At 45.8% G+C, this 14,732-nt stretch overlaps 1 protein-coding gene across 22 annotated transcripts in view; it reads left to right on the plus strand.

Annotated features, from left to right (window-relative positions):
- Window positions 1-14,732, plus strand: part of CACNA1D (calcium voltage-gated channel subunit alpha1 D) — a 427,288-nt gene that overhangs the window by 397,603 nt on the left and 14,953 nt on the right. For 21 of the 22 annotated variants that reach the window (XM_074313103.1, XM_074313111.1, XM_074313112.1 and 18 more), the window contains 2 exons: window positions 13,144-13,260; window positions 13,956-14,323. In XM_074313103.1, the coding sequence (XP_074169204.1) occupies window positions 13,144-13,260; window positions 13,956-14,323 (485 nt within the window). Of the gene's footprint in view, window positions 1-13,143; window positions 13,261-13,955; window positions 14,324-14,732 lie in introns of those variants that run through there. The other variant, XM_074313115.1, reaches the window with a different exon arrangement.

Below are 14,732 nucleotides of genomic sequence, written 5' to 3' on the forward strand. Positions count from 1 at the left end.
CCCACCTTCCCTGCCCCTGGGCTTAGGCCCTAGCTGCCCAGTAAACAGCTTTCCATCTGAACACAAGTGCTTTGTTTTGTTTCTGTTTGTTTCTTACCCCACTGCTTGTTGGTTTTTGGTCCATTTCAGTAACATCCATCACTTCCTGGTATGTGTGAGTGTACGTGTGTGTGTGTGTGTGTGTGTGTGTGTGTGTGTGTGTGTGTGTGTCGAGTCTGTCTCTGTATGTCTCCTGATGGCCGTGAGGTTTGCTGTGCAAATGCTGCTCTGTCACACCCAGGCCAGCCTCTGGTCCCTGTCCTTCCCCCTAAGCCAGCCCTGGCCCTGTCCTCCAGTGTGGAGGTAGCTTTCAGGAACCTCTGGTTCCAACCCGGGTCTATGTAGTCAAGAATATAGGATCCTAGGTAAGCCCAAATCTCTGGGTTGGGATGCAGGCGTGCAGGGGAAGGGAGTCACAGTGGAGACGTGCACAGAAGGGCCAGGAAGGGGAGTTTGTTAGTGCTGGTGACTGAGAAAGCAGGGTGGAGGGGGAACTAGAAAAAGATGCTAAGACCTGAAAGAAGGGAACTACAAAGATTGGCAAGCTGCCAGAAACAGCTGTCCAAATTAATCAAAAGCCCGGTCATCTCTGCTACCCAGAGTGCTTTAACTCCATCGTGAATAGGATCAAGCTTTTTTCCTTTTTAATCGGTTTACTCTAAAATTACTTTTATGTCCCTATCATCACCACGTGTCTTAAATTAGGCCTTGTAGGTATTGGTAAGGGTCAATGTGGAATAATCCTTCACTTTTTTTCTGGAGAAAAATGCCCCGTATTGTTTTGTGTTAAAGTGATGGTCAATGCCAAACTGAAGGCTTGTCTGTGATCTGGCTGCAAGAGAGAATGTGAACACGAATGACAGTGAATGAGTGAATGAAGGAATGTGGGCTACATGCATATGTGTTGTGTTAGGAGATGACCTTGTGTGACAGTGACCTGCTGATTCACTGTGCTGACAGTGACCTGACAAGTGACCTCTGCTCTACCCAGACAGCTGCAGGGTAGGGGGGAAGGATGGATGCTGAGTTCAGCTGAAGACAATTCTGATCTTTCTTCCTCTGCTGACATGTCCTAAAGGTAGCTCAGTGAATCACAGGCTCAGTCAAATAGCTCAGTGCTGTCTCAGGTTGTGGAATTTATGAGTAAAGTTCTTTCACCTCCGGCCGATCCAGTTTGCAAAAATGACAGCTCTTCTGATCACGGTTCACAAGTAGCCCTGAAAAGTGTTTGTAAATTTGAACAGGACTCTGGTCCATGCATTCCTGAGGGCAGGGTGGCCACGTCGGGTGCAAGGAGGAGTAAGGAACGTGTTTCTGATGGCTCTTCCTGAAAGTAGCCTTGGACCTGGCGGATAGGCTGGCAGGGTTTCAGCCCTCTGCGGTGCCCTCTGCTTGTAGAGAGGGAAGTGCTTTCTGTTCTCGGATTCTAGTAGGTGGGATCGGTGGTACTTAATGACCTTTCTGGAGGGGGAAACATACTCTTTCATGCACGGCTATGTCATAATTTACAGTAATCAGGGTAGCTCTGTGATGAGACCCTTCTGTTCTCTGTGGAAGACACATTTGATGACCATCTGGATACGAGTTACACCTTTTCTGAATCCCCAAGACTTCCCAATAAGGTGGCTTCAGTGCTTGCTCTAGTGGCTGGATATAGTCTTTCGATGTTTTAAAATCTGAAAAACAACGTGGCTAAGTAATTAATGACCACATTTCATGAATGGGCTTTACTGAGTCTTCAAGTTGAAGGTTGCTAAAACTACATTTTTAAGTCATTGGGTTAAAAGACTGTTACATTGTATTACAATAATGCTGAGGCTTTTTTCCTCCCGAACATTTTCCATTTTGTTGTTTATAGAAAGGGTTTCATTTCCTTGGTGAAATTCAAATATTTCCAGTTAGGTGGTAATATTAACACATTTTCACACGGTTCCATTGGGAGTTGAGGCTATGACTATAATTTATGTTGAGTATATAGCCTAGAAAATTAAGTTGTATTCATAATCTTGACAGATAAATTCTGAAAATGCATTTGATTCTGAAGCACACATTAAAAAACAGAAAAATTTTGTCTCCTTGAAGGATAATTCTAATTACATTTTTGGCTTCTTCGGCTCCAGAAATGGCTTTAAATGTGATTTGTCACTCTACGTTTAATTAGCATGAGGAGGCTCTTCCTTTCAGCATGATGAAATATTACATGAGGGTGTAGCAGTTAGGGACATGGGGTTAAATGACAATGGGAGCAATGCACCAACAGTGTCACCAGGACAAGTATCCAGATCCTCAAGGAAGCCCCTGAAAGTGGGCATGGGCTATTGAGAAGTGGGGTGAGTTGCTTCTCCCCGTGTCAGAGGTGCCATATGGCTGATGGATTGCTAATGGAAAGTGGAGTGTGGGCATCACGGTGTGAGCGCAGAAGTCAAGATATAGGCATATGCGTGCTTGTGCTACGTAGCGTGCAGTCTGTCTGAACAGGATCAGAACTGGTCCACATTCTTTGCCCCGTTTTCAAGGGCACACAGATGTACTACGGTTTTCAACCCTGTGGGCTTCATCTGGTCTCCCTGTGTTCAGACCAACTGCAGTGTCCCCTTCTATATGAAGGGGGATGGCTTGAGGAGCTCCTGGATCCATGTGTGGGTAGGAGCTTGGCACCCAGTGTCCTCTGGCCTCTGTGGTCTGAATGAGTGTGCAGTTTCCATCTGTCCATCCATTGTCATCATTGAAGCCAGCCTTCTCTCCAGCACCTCTACAGAGGGAATCAGAGAGAAGCTGCATTAAGCCTTTTTTTTCCTCACTCATCCCCTACATGCCATATTCACTTTAGTTGGACTCAGCCTTTGCTCTTCATCCATTGTTGCTGCATCTGAGTTTCCAGGAGGAGGTTGAATAAATAAAGAAACACAGCTCTGCAGCCATGAAAACTCTGCCCCCTTCCCAGCAACTAGTAATGCCCCCCTAGACCTTCCACGTGAGGACTCCTGTGCAAGAGACAGATGCTAATTTGTCCAGTATCTCATGGATAAGGGGGGAAAAAAATCCCAACGTGGGAAAAGTTTTGTTCATTTCTTTTTCTTTCAACATTCAAGAATTTCCTTTATGCAAAAGACGTGCTGGTGGCATCCAAGGAGACTCTGTCCTCATTCATCCCAGATGGGAGCTTGCCCATCTTAATGACAGGAAAACTTTAGAGGGATAATTTTCTTTTCGTTTCTTTTCTTTTTTTTTTTACCTGTTTGGAAGTTGGGTTTAAGGAGGAGACCCTTATTTCCAGCTTGTAAATTAGGTTGTTAGGTTTTATAATGTTAAAGCCTGTGCCCTAACCAACAGATGGTGATGTAGGTGGTCAAGTGGAAAGATGGGTGGTATCAAAGAAGCAAATGACATTTAGTCCCTGATATGCCTTGATGTGGCTTTCTGAGGGAGGCTCGGTGCGTAAAGACAGAGGAAAACGGGATATTCCACAGACATTTCATCTGTGGAGTATCAGACACCTGTTATCTAGTCCCTGTAGTCTAGAAAAAGTAGCAAGATTGTCTTTCTTTTTTTTAAAGCATGCCTTCATCCAAAGCCACGGAAAGGCTTTCTTTGTTCTTTTTTAATCTAATAGGAGAACAAATGCTAACAGATGAGATTTCACTGGCTGATTCATTTGTTTCAGATGCTTGAACGGATGCTTTAGAATTTTCTGCCTGAGCTACAGCACCAAGCTCGTTAGTCGGAAGGCGTTTGTGGCTAAGGCCTTGAAAGGGAAAAGTCTCAAGTGGGCTTATTTCTACTGAAACAGCATTTCGGGAGAAATGCAGGAAAAAGCAAACCCAAGGCCCCAGGGAGACCCCTTCCAAGCAAAGCACTCCTCCGGAAGGTGGAAGCAGGGCCGTGGCCCATCTGCGGAGCCATGGCCTCCTGTCGCGGACACTGCTCTCGGTGGCTCTGTTTCATGAAAGGGAACATGCAAGGCTTAACCGGTTTCCCTCCCAAGCAGAGACTCAGAGAAAGGGAAAGAGTGAGAGAGAGCAAAGGAGGGGGGCAGCCGCCCCACAGAGAAATGAAATGAACACAACTTCCTGATGATGGCCAGTAAAAAAAAAAATTAAACTAAAATAATAAAAAGATTAAGCAGATCTGCCTAAGGTGGGCAGCTGACTCCGTTCCAAAGTCCTGCATCCCTAGTTTGCCCAAACTCCCAAAGACTGGCAGGCCCCTTGGCGCTGAGCTGACAGAGTTCCTTTTCTATGCCAGTCCGTCCTGACCTCCTGACCATCCGGCTCCGCTCTCTGCAGAGACCCAGTTCAGAATGCAGTGAGAAGCGGGCAGAACAGGAAGCTCAGACACACCCATTTAAACTAACACATACACCCGCATGCCAAAACCAACCCAGGCAGCACCTCAGGTTTCATCTTAACGTGTCCACGGGAAGTACCACCACACCCAAACCTCATTCAGCATTGTCTGTCTTTAATCCGTGCTCAAAGCCAGTCCGGGGATGCCTCTTTGGAAGCAGTATGGTCTAGTTTCAAGGACACTGGGAGTCAGGAACCTGGGTTCTAGTCCCAGCTCCAGCGTTTAGTTGCTGCGTGACCTTGGGCAAGACACTTAACCTCTCTGTGCCTCAGTTTCCCCATCTGTAAAATGGGGATAATAATGTCGACCTACCTCACAGGGCTGTTGTGAGGAATAGCTAAGTGATTGTAAAGCACTTTGAACGTATAATTGCTTATTATTAAGACTACAACAATAATAATACCATATGCCTGTTTACTACCAGACCTTTAAGAAATTCCTGTTTTTCTTTTATCTCTTTTCTGTTCTGTACCATGGTGATCCATTGAGAAAGAGAATTCTCCCCTTTTTAAGATAGCATGGAAATGTGTAAAGCTGTAAACAGAGGTAACTCTTACAGGTGGGGTTTTCACATCTTAAGAACAAGTGATTTTTCCTCAAGAAGTTGCTTCATGAGGGCCTCCCTCCTGAAATTCTCAGCCAATTCCAGCCAATGTTGAGGAGTCTGTACATCCGATGCTGAGCCCAAGATGCCCAAAGGAGCCAATCTAAGTTGTAAAGTCACTATTCAAAAGTAACCTTAGTGCAAAAAGTTGACATTTCTGAAGTGAATAGAGGAAAGGTTTATCAGTCCCTTTTGCCTGCCCTGGTCTCTGCAGACTGGCGAGTGTTTGTGTGCGGGGGGCATGGAGAATGAGGTGGAGAGAGCCAGCTGAATGTGGGGAAACCCTTTTCCTGGCTGCACTCATCCAAGACCAGGCGGAGTGGGGCAGCATTGTCACCAGTGGGAAGAGCAGCACTAGTGGAAGCCCTGCAGGCCCAGCGTAGCTATGGTTGGCTGGGCACCTCCCAGCCTGAGGTCTAGTCCAGTGATGTCTTTTGTGCTGTGACCTTTGCCCTTGGCCACAGTGACTCATGATACTAAGTGGTCTAACCTGCCTGGACTTAAGCGGACTCCCTGGCCTCACTATGGAAATGGGCCCAGTCCCCAATTCTGCTCCCACATGTACAGACTAGTGAGTCTGGGAGCTAGTAAGTGGGTTTTATGGGTACTCACAGCAGAGTCCGTGGAGCTGGACAGCAGGTTTGACTTCTTCACACAGTATCATGGGCAGTGATGCGGGGATGGGGTTGAAAGATGGCCAGCAAACTCCAGTATGGCTGGGCCCCTTGAGAGGATGTTGAGTCTGTACCTGCTAGTTAATAGCTGTGGCCCCCAGCACCTTGAGTCTCCCCACCCCCTGCCAGCATCCCAGCTCCTCTCCAGACCCTTCTGTGATCAGGCAAGTGAAGGGCTAAGGCCTGGTGTAGTGGGTTCCTCTGGGACCCTGCTCTTGTCTCACCACTTCTGTTCCGATAGGGTCATGCCTGTGATGTACCAGTTATTAAGAATTTGGTATATCATCCCTGAAAAGAAAGCTGGTCAACTCTGTGGGCACAGACAAAGAGCTAGTCCATCACCGGACCAATGATCCCTGTTTGTCTCTGACTCACCCTGATGTCAGGTTTATTCAACACTAAAAGGACAGTATGCCCTCACCCCACAGTCTCAGTTGCCCTGTCTCAGAGGGCCAGTGTGAACAGCTCTCTTCTACATCTAAGTCTCCATATGCCAAAGCCTCAGCAGAACAGTCCCAAGCAGTTCACGTAGCTGGTATTTCCACATGCCTTTCTCCATAGTCCTTCCAAATTAGTGAAAACTGGAAAAGGGTAGCTTTCTAGTTGGTACTTAAGGAATGGTTTAAATGAAACAGGAGAATCTTGCCCCCTGTGGGCCTGGCTGTATTTGCTGAGTAGTGGCACTGGCTGTGGTCTATAGCCAAGGCCAGTCTGTGAAAGACAGCCAGAAATCGTGGAGGCTGCCTCTGGCCTCAACTCAAAAGGGAAACACGGTTTCCCTGAAACTTGGTTTACAGTCAAACTGCAGTCTGTCCTTTCTCCTGAAATCCCAGTGGAAGAGTGTAGCTTTAAATGTAGGAAAGTTGTAGGAGACGACCCAAGTTTATTATTCTGGAATCTTCACAGACTCACTCAGCAAACTTGGTACCCAACACCACAAATAATGGTGCTAAATTCTAAAGCTCCTGAAGGGAAGACACGACACAGGCCAGCATCCATTATGGGAAGCAGATGTAAGATCAGACTCTTCTTCATAGCTTACACTTTGGTGTGACCCAATTCAAAATTAAATCCACAGGATTGTTGGGTACTAGGTTCTATACTCTTTCTGAAAAGCAGGACATCTTTCCCCTCTGACAATAGTAATTATTATTTTCAAAAGTCTTTGAGAAGATAAATTACTGAAAAGGAGTTAAGACAAGTTACATTATGTAGTAACAAGAGGTCTTAATTATTGCAGTGTGTTACTGAATAATACCCACCTAGTACCCCTCAGCCCAAATGTGTCATGACTCAATTACCCATGGGAAGGAGCTTGCTAACACTTATTAATGGTTCCAAAGTTGGGTAGATACCTGCACAAGTTTGTTCTTCCTGGCACACAGTAGACCTAAGAGAGATGGCTGTTTGATTAATGGGAGAGCATGTCATTCCAAGGCACAGTGAGGGCAACCAGTTAAAAAGTGCCAAAGGCTAGTTCAGAGAAACCCTAGGAAGGACATTTCTTCCCAACGTGGAGAAAAGTCAGTGGAATAGCGGGAATCCTAAAGGGGATGAAGAGTCTGTTGCTTGAGGAAAAGATGGTATTTCCAGTCTGAGGACAGGTTATCAGCAGTTCTCAAACTCTTTGGTCTCTCTTAAAAATTAATGAGGACCCTTTGTATCAATATTTACTGCATTAGAAATTAAAACTGAGAAATTTTTAAAACAGAATATGAAAGCACAAAGATGCCAGAAGATGACATCATCACGTCATACAGCCTTTGAGAAACCCACTGTGCTCTCATAAGAGAATGAGAGCCTACAAGGCAAAGAACATCCTAGTATTATCATGCCGATGGCAGGGACCTCATAGACCCCTGAAGGTGTCTCAGGGAGCCCCAGGGTACCTGGACCACACTTTGAGAACTGCTGCTCTAGGGGAATGATCCCAAGTTTCCCCTAAAGGAAAAGGGTGATGGAGCCTTTTCATGATCTCCCTGGTTAAAGAGCCTTTTGTGTATAACAGTATCCCTAACTCGAACCTTTCTCTCCTTCCCAGCCCTGGCCCCCAACTGCAATCTATTCACCTAGACATGGAGCTGCCTGTGCCCCCAGCATCCAGCTAAGTTCAGACTGAGGGTTGTAGCCTGCATGGCCACGTCTCACTGTCTGTGCTGATGTAGAGAAATGATGTTCTGAATGAGTGCAGGATAGACAGTATTTTTAAAGATATCAGCTCCTCGAAGCTGCATAACTGAGACAAAGAAGTGTGCTGAGCAGAGGATCAGTTTTTGTGACACCTACTGATCGTTTGTCATTGCCACGTTGACTTAGTGATATAAAAGCTCTGCTATGTTAGTTGAGAGGTTACCCTTCATTGAGTGGTACCCACGGTCATGACCATGAGCGAGCATATGATTGAGACTTGACCCCAACACACTTTTCTGTGGACCCAATGACTATGTGTTGGTGTGGTTGAGGTGGGGCCAGCAGAGTGTCATGGGAACCACAGGCCTGGGATCAGGAGTTCTGGAGCTTTTGCTAATCTGGGCAAGTCACTTAACCAAATGGGAATATCTTGGCCCGGATGTAGTAGGATAAAGTATGTGAGATCACAATGACAGGTACAAAGATGGATCAGAATAGTAGTCACAATTTGCGGTGTCTGCTAAGGCTAAATTTTAAATAATTCTGTTATGAGGAAACTGGCAAGAATTTTGATTCTGATGTTAAAACTACAACCGAGAATCAAGGTGGACCTAAAACTGATAGCTCTGTCAGATCATTTGCAGGGAAATGTCATAGATCGAAAGTTGAGGTAATTTTCTAGAACATTTCCTTAATTTTTCAAAGTGATGATAATAAATGTGATGTACAGCTGATGGCAACCCCGAGTGTAACTTACGGGTAATGTTACAGCTGACTTTTCAATGAGGGTTGGAATCACCACGGATGACTCATGGAGCATTGTGCGTGTGATTCTAACCCTTTATATTTAACTCAAGGACTGTTTGTAATGGATGCAAAGGCCACACCATCACATTTTCCCTAGAGGAAAACAATGACAAAAGAAGGGGTGTGCCCATGTGTGATGTGTGTGCATGTGTGTATGCTGAGGAGGTGGGGCACCGCTTGTAGATGAGCAGGTTTCTTCTATTAGAATTTCATCTCCAGTTCTTTCTTCTAAGGGAGCTAGTCTAAAACCCAGCCAATTGGGTGGGGGCTGAATCCTGCTGAAAGCTTAGCCAGAACTGGCCTGAGCAGGGCCAGCCAGCCCTGGCTGAGTGAAAGCTGCCTGTGATGGAAAACAGCCTCTGCCAGGCAAGGGCTCTTTGGCTGGAGTCTGAAAGCTGGGCACTCACTTCTGAAGATGAACGACCTGGCCCAGTTCCGACTAGAGACTCGCATCTCTTATCTCCACTGTTACAATGTAGGTTCAGGAGAGGGGTTTGTACGTGCTTGCTGTGGTTCTGAGAGCTGGCAGCTGACTGGTGTATCTGATGCAGCTAGCTTAGGGAGACAGGCATCAAAATGATTGCGAATGCACCCAGGTAGGAAAAAGTTAACCCTAGAAAAGGGGAAGAGAAAGGAAGGTAATTGGATGTTTATAGTTGATGTTAAAATATCATAATTTTATGCTATTGCTTCAGAAATATTTAGAGAGATTTTATAGTTTAGGCTTTTTTTTTCTTTTGGTGACTTAATCACTCAATAGATAAATATCTCTAAAATTCCAATTAAATGGTGTCTAAAATTTAAAGCAGCAGTCTACAGGCAAAGCGCCATTTCATTTTTTAAAAAATATTTATGATAATGTCTAGCGTTCAAAATTCAACCAGAAACTAGGCTTGATTCTGTTTAATATTTTCTATGATTGGACATCTTAAATCAATAATGTTTATATTTTATAGCAATTCTGTGTTTATTCAAAAACATAATTCTGTGATGTTAATGGAATGACTTTATATGGCTTTAATTGTGTTGGTTTAAGTGCTATGACCACATTTCAAATTAAAGTAGTATTTTGCTGATAGAGGTAGACACAGATATGAAATACGAAAGAAGAGATAATATTATTGATTGTAAGGTGTTTGTTTCAGGAAAAAAATGTTCTTTTTTTTTTTAGGGCTGTGAAAAATGATTTTTTTTCAAGGATTTAAGATAGTTTTCTGAATTTTTTGGGATTGGAACTTGTGCCTATGGAGTTTTTGGAGCAGCCTAAGCTACCTTTTAGCTTGATATGTGTGCTAGAAAATTTTCATTATCATGTTTTGTGATATGTAATAAATTCAGGGTGCTGTGCTTAAGCTTCATTTCAATTCAAGTTTGGGAATATCTGTTTCTCTTATTCCCAACTCTGGCAGACACTCCTATACCTTGTGGCCCACCCCCCTTCCCATCCTTCCCCAGATCCCACATGAAAGGGTAAAGTCAGTCCCTGACTCTTAGAAGGTGTGTTTCTTCCTGTGTGGAGCAAGCAAAATATAATAATGATTTCTAAGCCTCTGCTTTCCTGTCTGGGAAGGGTGATGCTTTCTTTCCTCCTTTGATGTCTCTTTAATAAATATGTTGTCATTATTTGTCTTTGGAAATGGCCTCTTTGGCCACCTCTCAATTTTCTCCATGATTTATGTTGCAAACAAACTCTCTGTCCTGTATCTGTTCACTGCATTCTCCTACTCCTCTGTATCATTGACAACGTGCTGAAGACAGTTTTTGTTTTTATGCAATTATGTCATGTGTGTATTTCAGTGAAATGTCAACCCATCAACAGAGGATGATGTTAAAAATTATCCAAATAAATAGTTTTCTATTTCTTTTAATAAGACCTAATCCAATCAGTTGAATCACAGTGAACAGGATTATCTGTTGTTATTTAAACTCAGTGTTTCTGGCCCATACTGCTTTATAACATGGATGGATTCATGTACATCATTTACCTGGGGATACTGACTTGATGTATTGTCACCTATGTTTATTTTGTGGGGACAGCAGCAGGTGTCTCAAACCTGGTCTCTTCTTGTTGGGGAGTCTCGCTAGGTAACAGTCCTCTCTCCCCAGTGTTCCAAAATCAGCCTTGAACTCTGGTTTAGCTTATCTTCCCCTGATAATCATGCCCTAGAAAACGCTGAATGAGTGAACTGCAGGCTGTTTAATACCACTGGGCTCGACCTTTCCGCACATGCCTGTGGCTCTACTGTCTAAGAGCGTTCACCCCTTTGACATTAGACGTGTCTTCTCAATGTTTCCATGAGAATGGGAAGTGGGTTCACCTCTGAGCCAGATGATTCCTGGGCTCGGATGTGCTGGACTCGGGGATCCTGAGAGAGGGAGGGAAACTGTGTGTGTGTGTGTGTGTGTGTGTGTGTGTGTGTGTACATGCATGTGTGTGTACATGTGAATCTTGTGCCTGTGATCAGAGGGACAGGCAGCCTCACTGACACACCACGAGCTGTCCTGCGTGTGGCCCTGGGGCATGTGTGTCCTTCCCTACAAGACTGGGGGAGACAGCATTCCTAGCTAGGAACCTTAACGCTTTGATTCTGGGTGTCTCTCACCCCCACAATTCATGAAATGGAAAGAACTGCTGATCCTCTATTCAAAGACTGGTTCGAAGCAGTCCCGAAGCAAAGCCATCTTGCCCAGGCTCGTCTCACATAGGCTGGGTGCTATTATGGAGGAGGCCATTTTCAAGTGAGCCTATTGGGAAGTTCCCATACAACTTTACATTCTAAATTAATGTCACCACCACCGGCGTCTGCAGACCAATTTGCATATTCCCACACTAGTAGGCCCAGCCCTGCTGGAGCTGGCCAGACTGTGGCCACCATCCTCTCCCCTCCCTGCTCAGCATTGCTGGGCGTGTCTCAAGCATGGTCATCATGCTTTGTCCGTCTCCTGTGTCCACCCACTGCTACGGTTATGGAGGAAGAACAGGGAAGTGGTCCCCTCCCCTGACAACCCACACTTGCCCTGTTCTCCCCTGCAGACTGTTCTGCCCTGGAGTATTAGCTGCAGATCGAGACCTCCAAGGCCAGGTCCCAGACGTTCTCCAAGTCTTCAGTGGCTGCTTCATTTGCAGACAGAATAGCAGCAAATGAGGGGTGCCACCCAGACAGGTGGCCTTAGACCTGGGACAGGGAAGAAATGCCTCTTTCAGATGTCTTTGTGTGGAAAAGGATAAAGTACTGTATTTCCCCAAAAATAAGACCTAGTCAGACCGTCAATTGTAATGCGCCTTTTGGAGCAAAAATTAATATAAGACCAAGATATTATATTATATTATATTATATTATATTATATTATATTATATTATATTATAGTAGATATAGTATATAGTGCATAAGATATATTACTATAGTATATCTTATAGTAAAATAAAACTGGTCTTAAATTAATTTTTACTCCAAGCGATACATTAGAGCTGATGGTCTGGCTAGGTCTTATTTTCGGGGAAACATGGTAGCTGTACTGTCTCAATTAGCCTGAGTCAGCATGCTATTTTCCTTCAAATTGATGGTCAAAACATCATAATTTTCTCACAGCCAGTGACTACACCTTCCCCATGTAGCATCCATAAGCATCTCAAATGTTTCTCTAAAGTAGCTGGGAACATCAGAAAGCCTCCTCCTGGGCCCTGTCACAGTGAAATCTGAGGCCCTGGGTATGGAAGGCCAGCTGTGAGGGCCTCGGGGAAATGCCAAATGTCTTTAAGGGACATGGGAGTTCAGCTGGCGGGTCTTGCACTGCCTCCAGAGACTGGCGAGCCCTTTTTAATGTGTTGTGGTTTTCAAGAGGACGACCCGACTTTTGGCGCGTTCTCAGCCTGAGCACAGGCTGTAGGCCAAGGTACCACGGATGGCCACGGAGGCTGGCACTGCACAGCGGCCCAGGTCTGTGTGCATGTCAGTCCATTCTGTCACGGTCCTGAGTGTGCTGGTGGTTGCAGTGTGTTGTGTCGCTCGCTTGTTCCCATGGCTTCAGCAGAATCAGAGGCCCTGCCAGCTACTTGGTCTGCTTGCCCTCTGGCACTTGCACCTAGCCTTCCTCATCCTGGATGTAGCCAGAGAGTTCTTGTCACCCTCCCTGTAGAACAGCCATGCTGTACTTCCAGCCCTGTGTGGGGCTCTGGGAGATGGGGCTTTGTAGGACATCTTTCCTTCAGATTTTCATTTAGACATGGGCATGGGCTGTTGGCCATGGCAGACCTAGTACGAGTAACCAGGCAGTGTTCCCTGCAAGTGGGGGTATTTGAAAAGGAGCTTTCTGGGTTGAAGGCCTCAAGCATCCCATCTTGAACCCCTTGACCACACCCTACAACCCCAAGGCTACAGGGACTTGTTCAGTTACATTCAAACAAGCAATCAGTTCCCCAAGCTGTCCTTTGGAGAAACCTTCCCCTCCCACAGCTGAATTAGGCAGGAGCAAAGCCCGAACCCAGACCGGGCCCAGCGCACCTGTGTTGTCTAATCTGTTTTGCCGTTTTCATTGATCTAGGCGGGATTAAGGACACTGCATGACATCGGGCCAGAAATCCGGCGTGCTATATCATGTGATTTGCAAGATGACGAGCCTGAGGAAACAAAAGGAGAAGAAGAAGAAGATGTATACAAAGTAATTATTCCACATACAGCTGCACACTGGCCACTTTGAAATAGTGGGGTAGGACTCCAGTTTGGGCGGTTACTGATCCACAAAAGAGCCTGGAGAATGCAAACCATTCCCAGAACCTAGAGGGGCTTGCAGACCATGCTCTCCCCACAGCAAGCCCTCCTCATTCACCAACACCTCTTCTAGGGCCAGGCCTACCCTTCCCAAACTTGCTCCTCTCCAAGGAGCTTGGCCATAGTCTCTGGCTGGTATGGATGAGCATCCTGGCTGCTTCTGGCAGCTGCCTGCCCGCACCACCCCTTCTTCCCTGGCCAGCTCTTTGATCTGCCAGCGGGCCCTCAGCCTCCTAGCCCCTCAGCCCAGAGAGCATACTACTGCCCCACCTCAACTTCTGGGGCTGCCAACCAGCCCTGCTGGGTCTAAGTCACCTCAACTTGGCACAGCTGGAAGAGCGCACTTGAGTGACAGCCAAGAGCTTGCTCCCAGCTTAGGAATTGGTGGTAACCTTCCTCATTTCAGGGGGACCAGCTGCCACACAGACACATTCACCCTGATCACTGAGACCCTCAGATTGTTTTCCAGGGATCCTACGGAGCTTACCTAGAATTAGTTTTTCATGTAGAAAAAATTACCTAACATAGCTAGCCTGCATCAAATACTTGTTAAATTACCTGGTGTTGTCTCCCATTATTTTGCAGAGAAATGGTGCCCTGCTTGGAAACCATGTCAATCATGTTAATAGTGATAGGAGAGATTCCCTTCAGCAGACCAATACCACCCACCGTCCCCTGCATGTCCAAAGGCCTTCAGTTCCATCTGCAAGTGATACTGAGAAACCGCTGTTTCCTCCAGCAGGAAATTCGGTGTGTCATAACCATCATAACCATAATTCCATAGGAAAGCAAGTTCCCAGCTCAACAAATGCCAATCTCAATAATGCCAATATGTCCAAAGCTGCCCCTGGAAAGCGGCCCAGCCTTGGGAACCTTGAGCATGTGTCTGAAAATGGGCATCATTCCTCCCACAAGCATGACCGTGAGCCTCAAAGAAGGTCCAGTATTAAAAGGTAACCTTGAAAATGTGTTTGCACTTGGTAATGTTGTGTCTGCCGCCCCCCCCACCTCCATGCTCTGACACCTGCAGGAGATTCCCGGTAGGCATTTGCAATGGAACCTGTGAGTGACACAAGGTCATGGCCTCCTCAGGCCCTCTAGCCCCATGATGACCCTGAAAGAGAAAGGGTCACCTGCCACCCTGTGTCCCGCTATGTGAGATGCCCCTTAAAATGGCAGCAGCTGCAAACTCTACCCTCCCCAGTTGTGCCAACATACTTTGGGACAGGAGTTGACAAACCTTTTCTGTAAAGGGCTAGATGGTAGACATTTTAGGCTTTGAGCACCATACAATCTGTTGTAGCTACTCAACTCTGCTGCCATAGTGAGAAAGTAGCCAGAGACAATATATAATAAACGCAT

This window comes from Rhinolophus sinicus, linkage group LG10 (genome assembly GCF_036562045.2).
Source record: "Rhinolophus sinicus isolate RSC01 linkage group LG10, ASM3656204v1, whole genome shotgun sequence".
Taxonomy (NCBI): domain Eukaryota; kingdom Metazoa; phylum Chordata; class Mammalia; order Chiroptera; family Rhinolophidae; genus Rhinolophus; species Rhinolophus sinicus.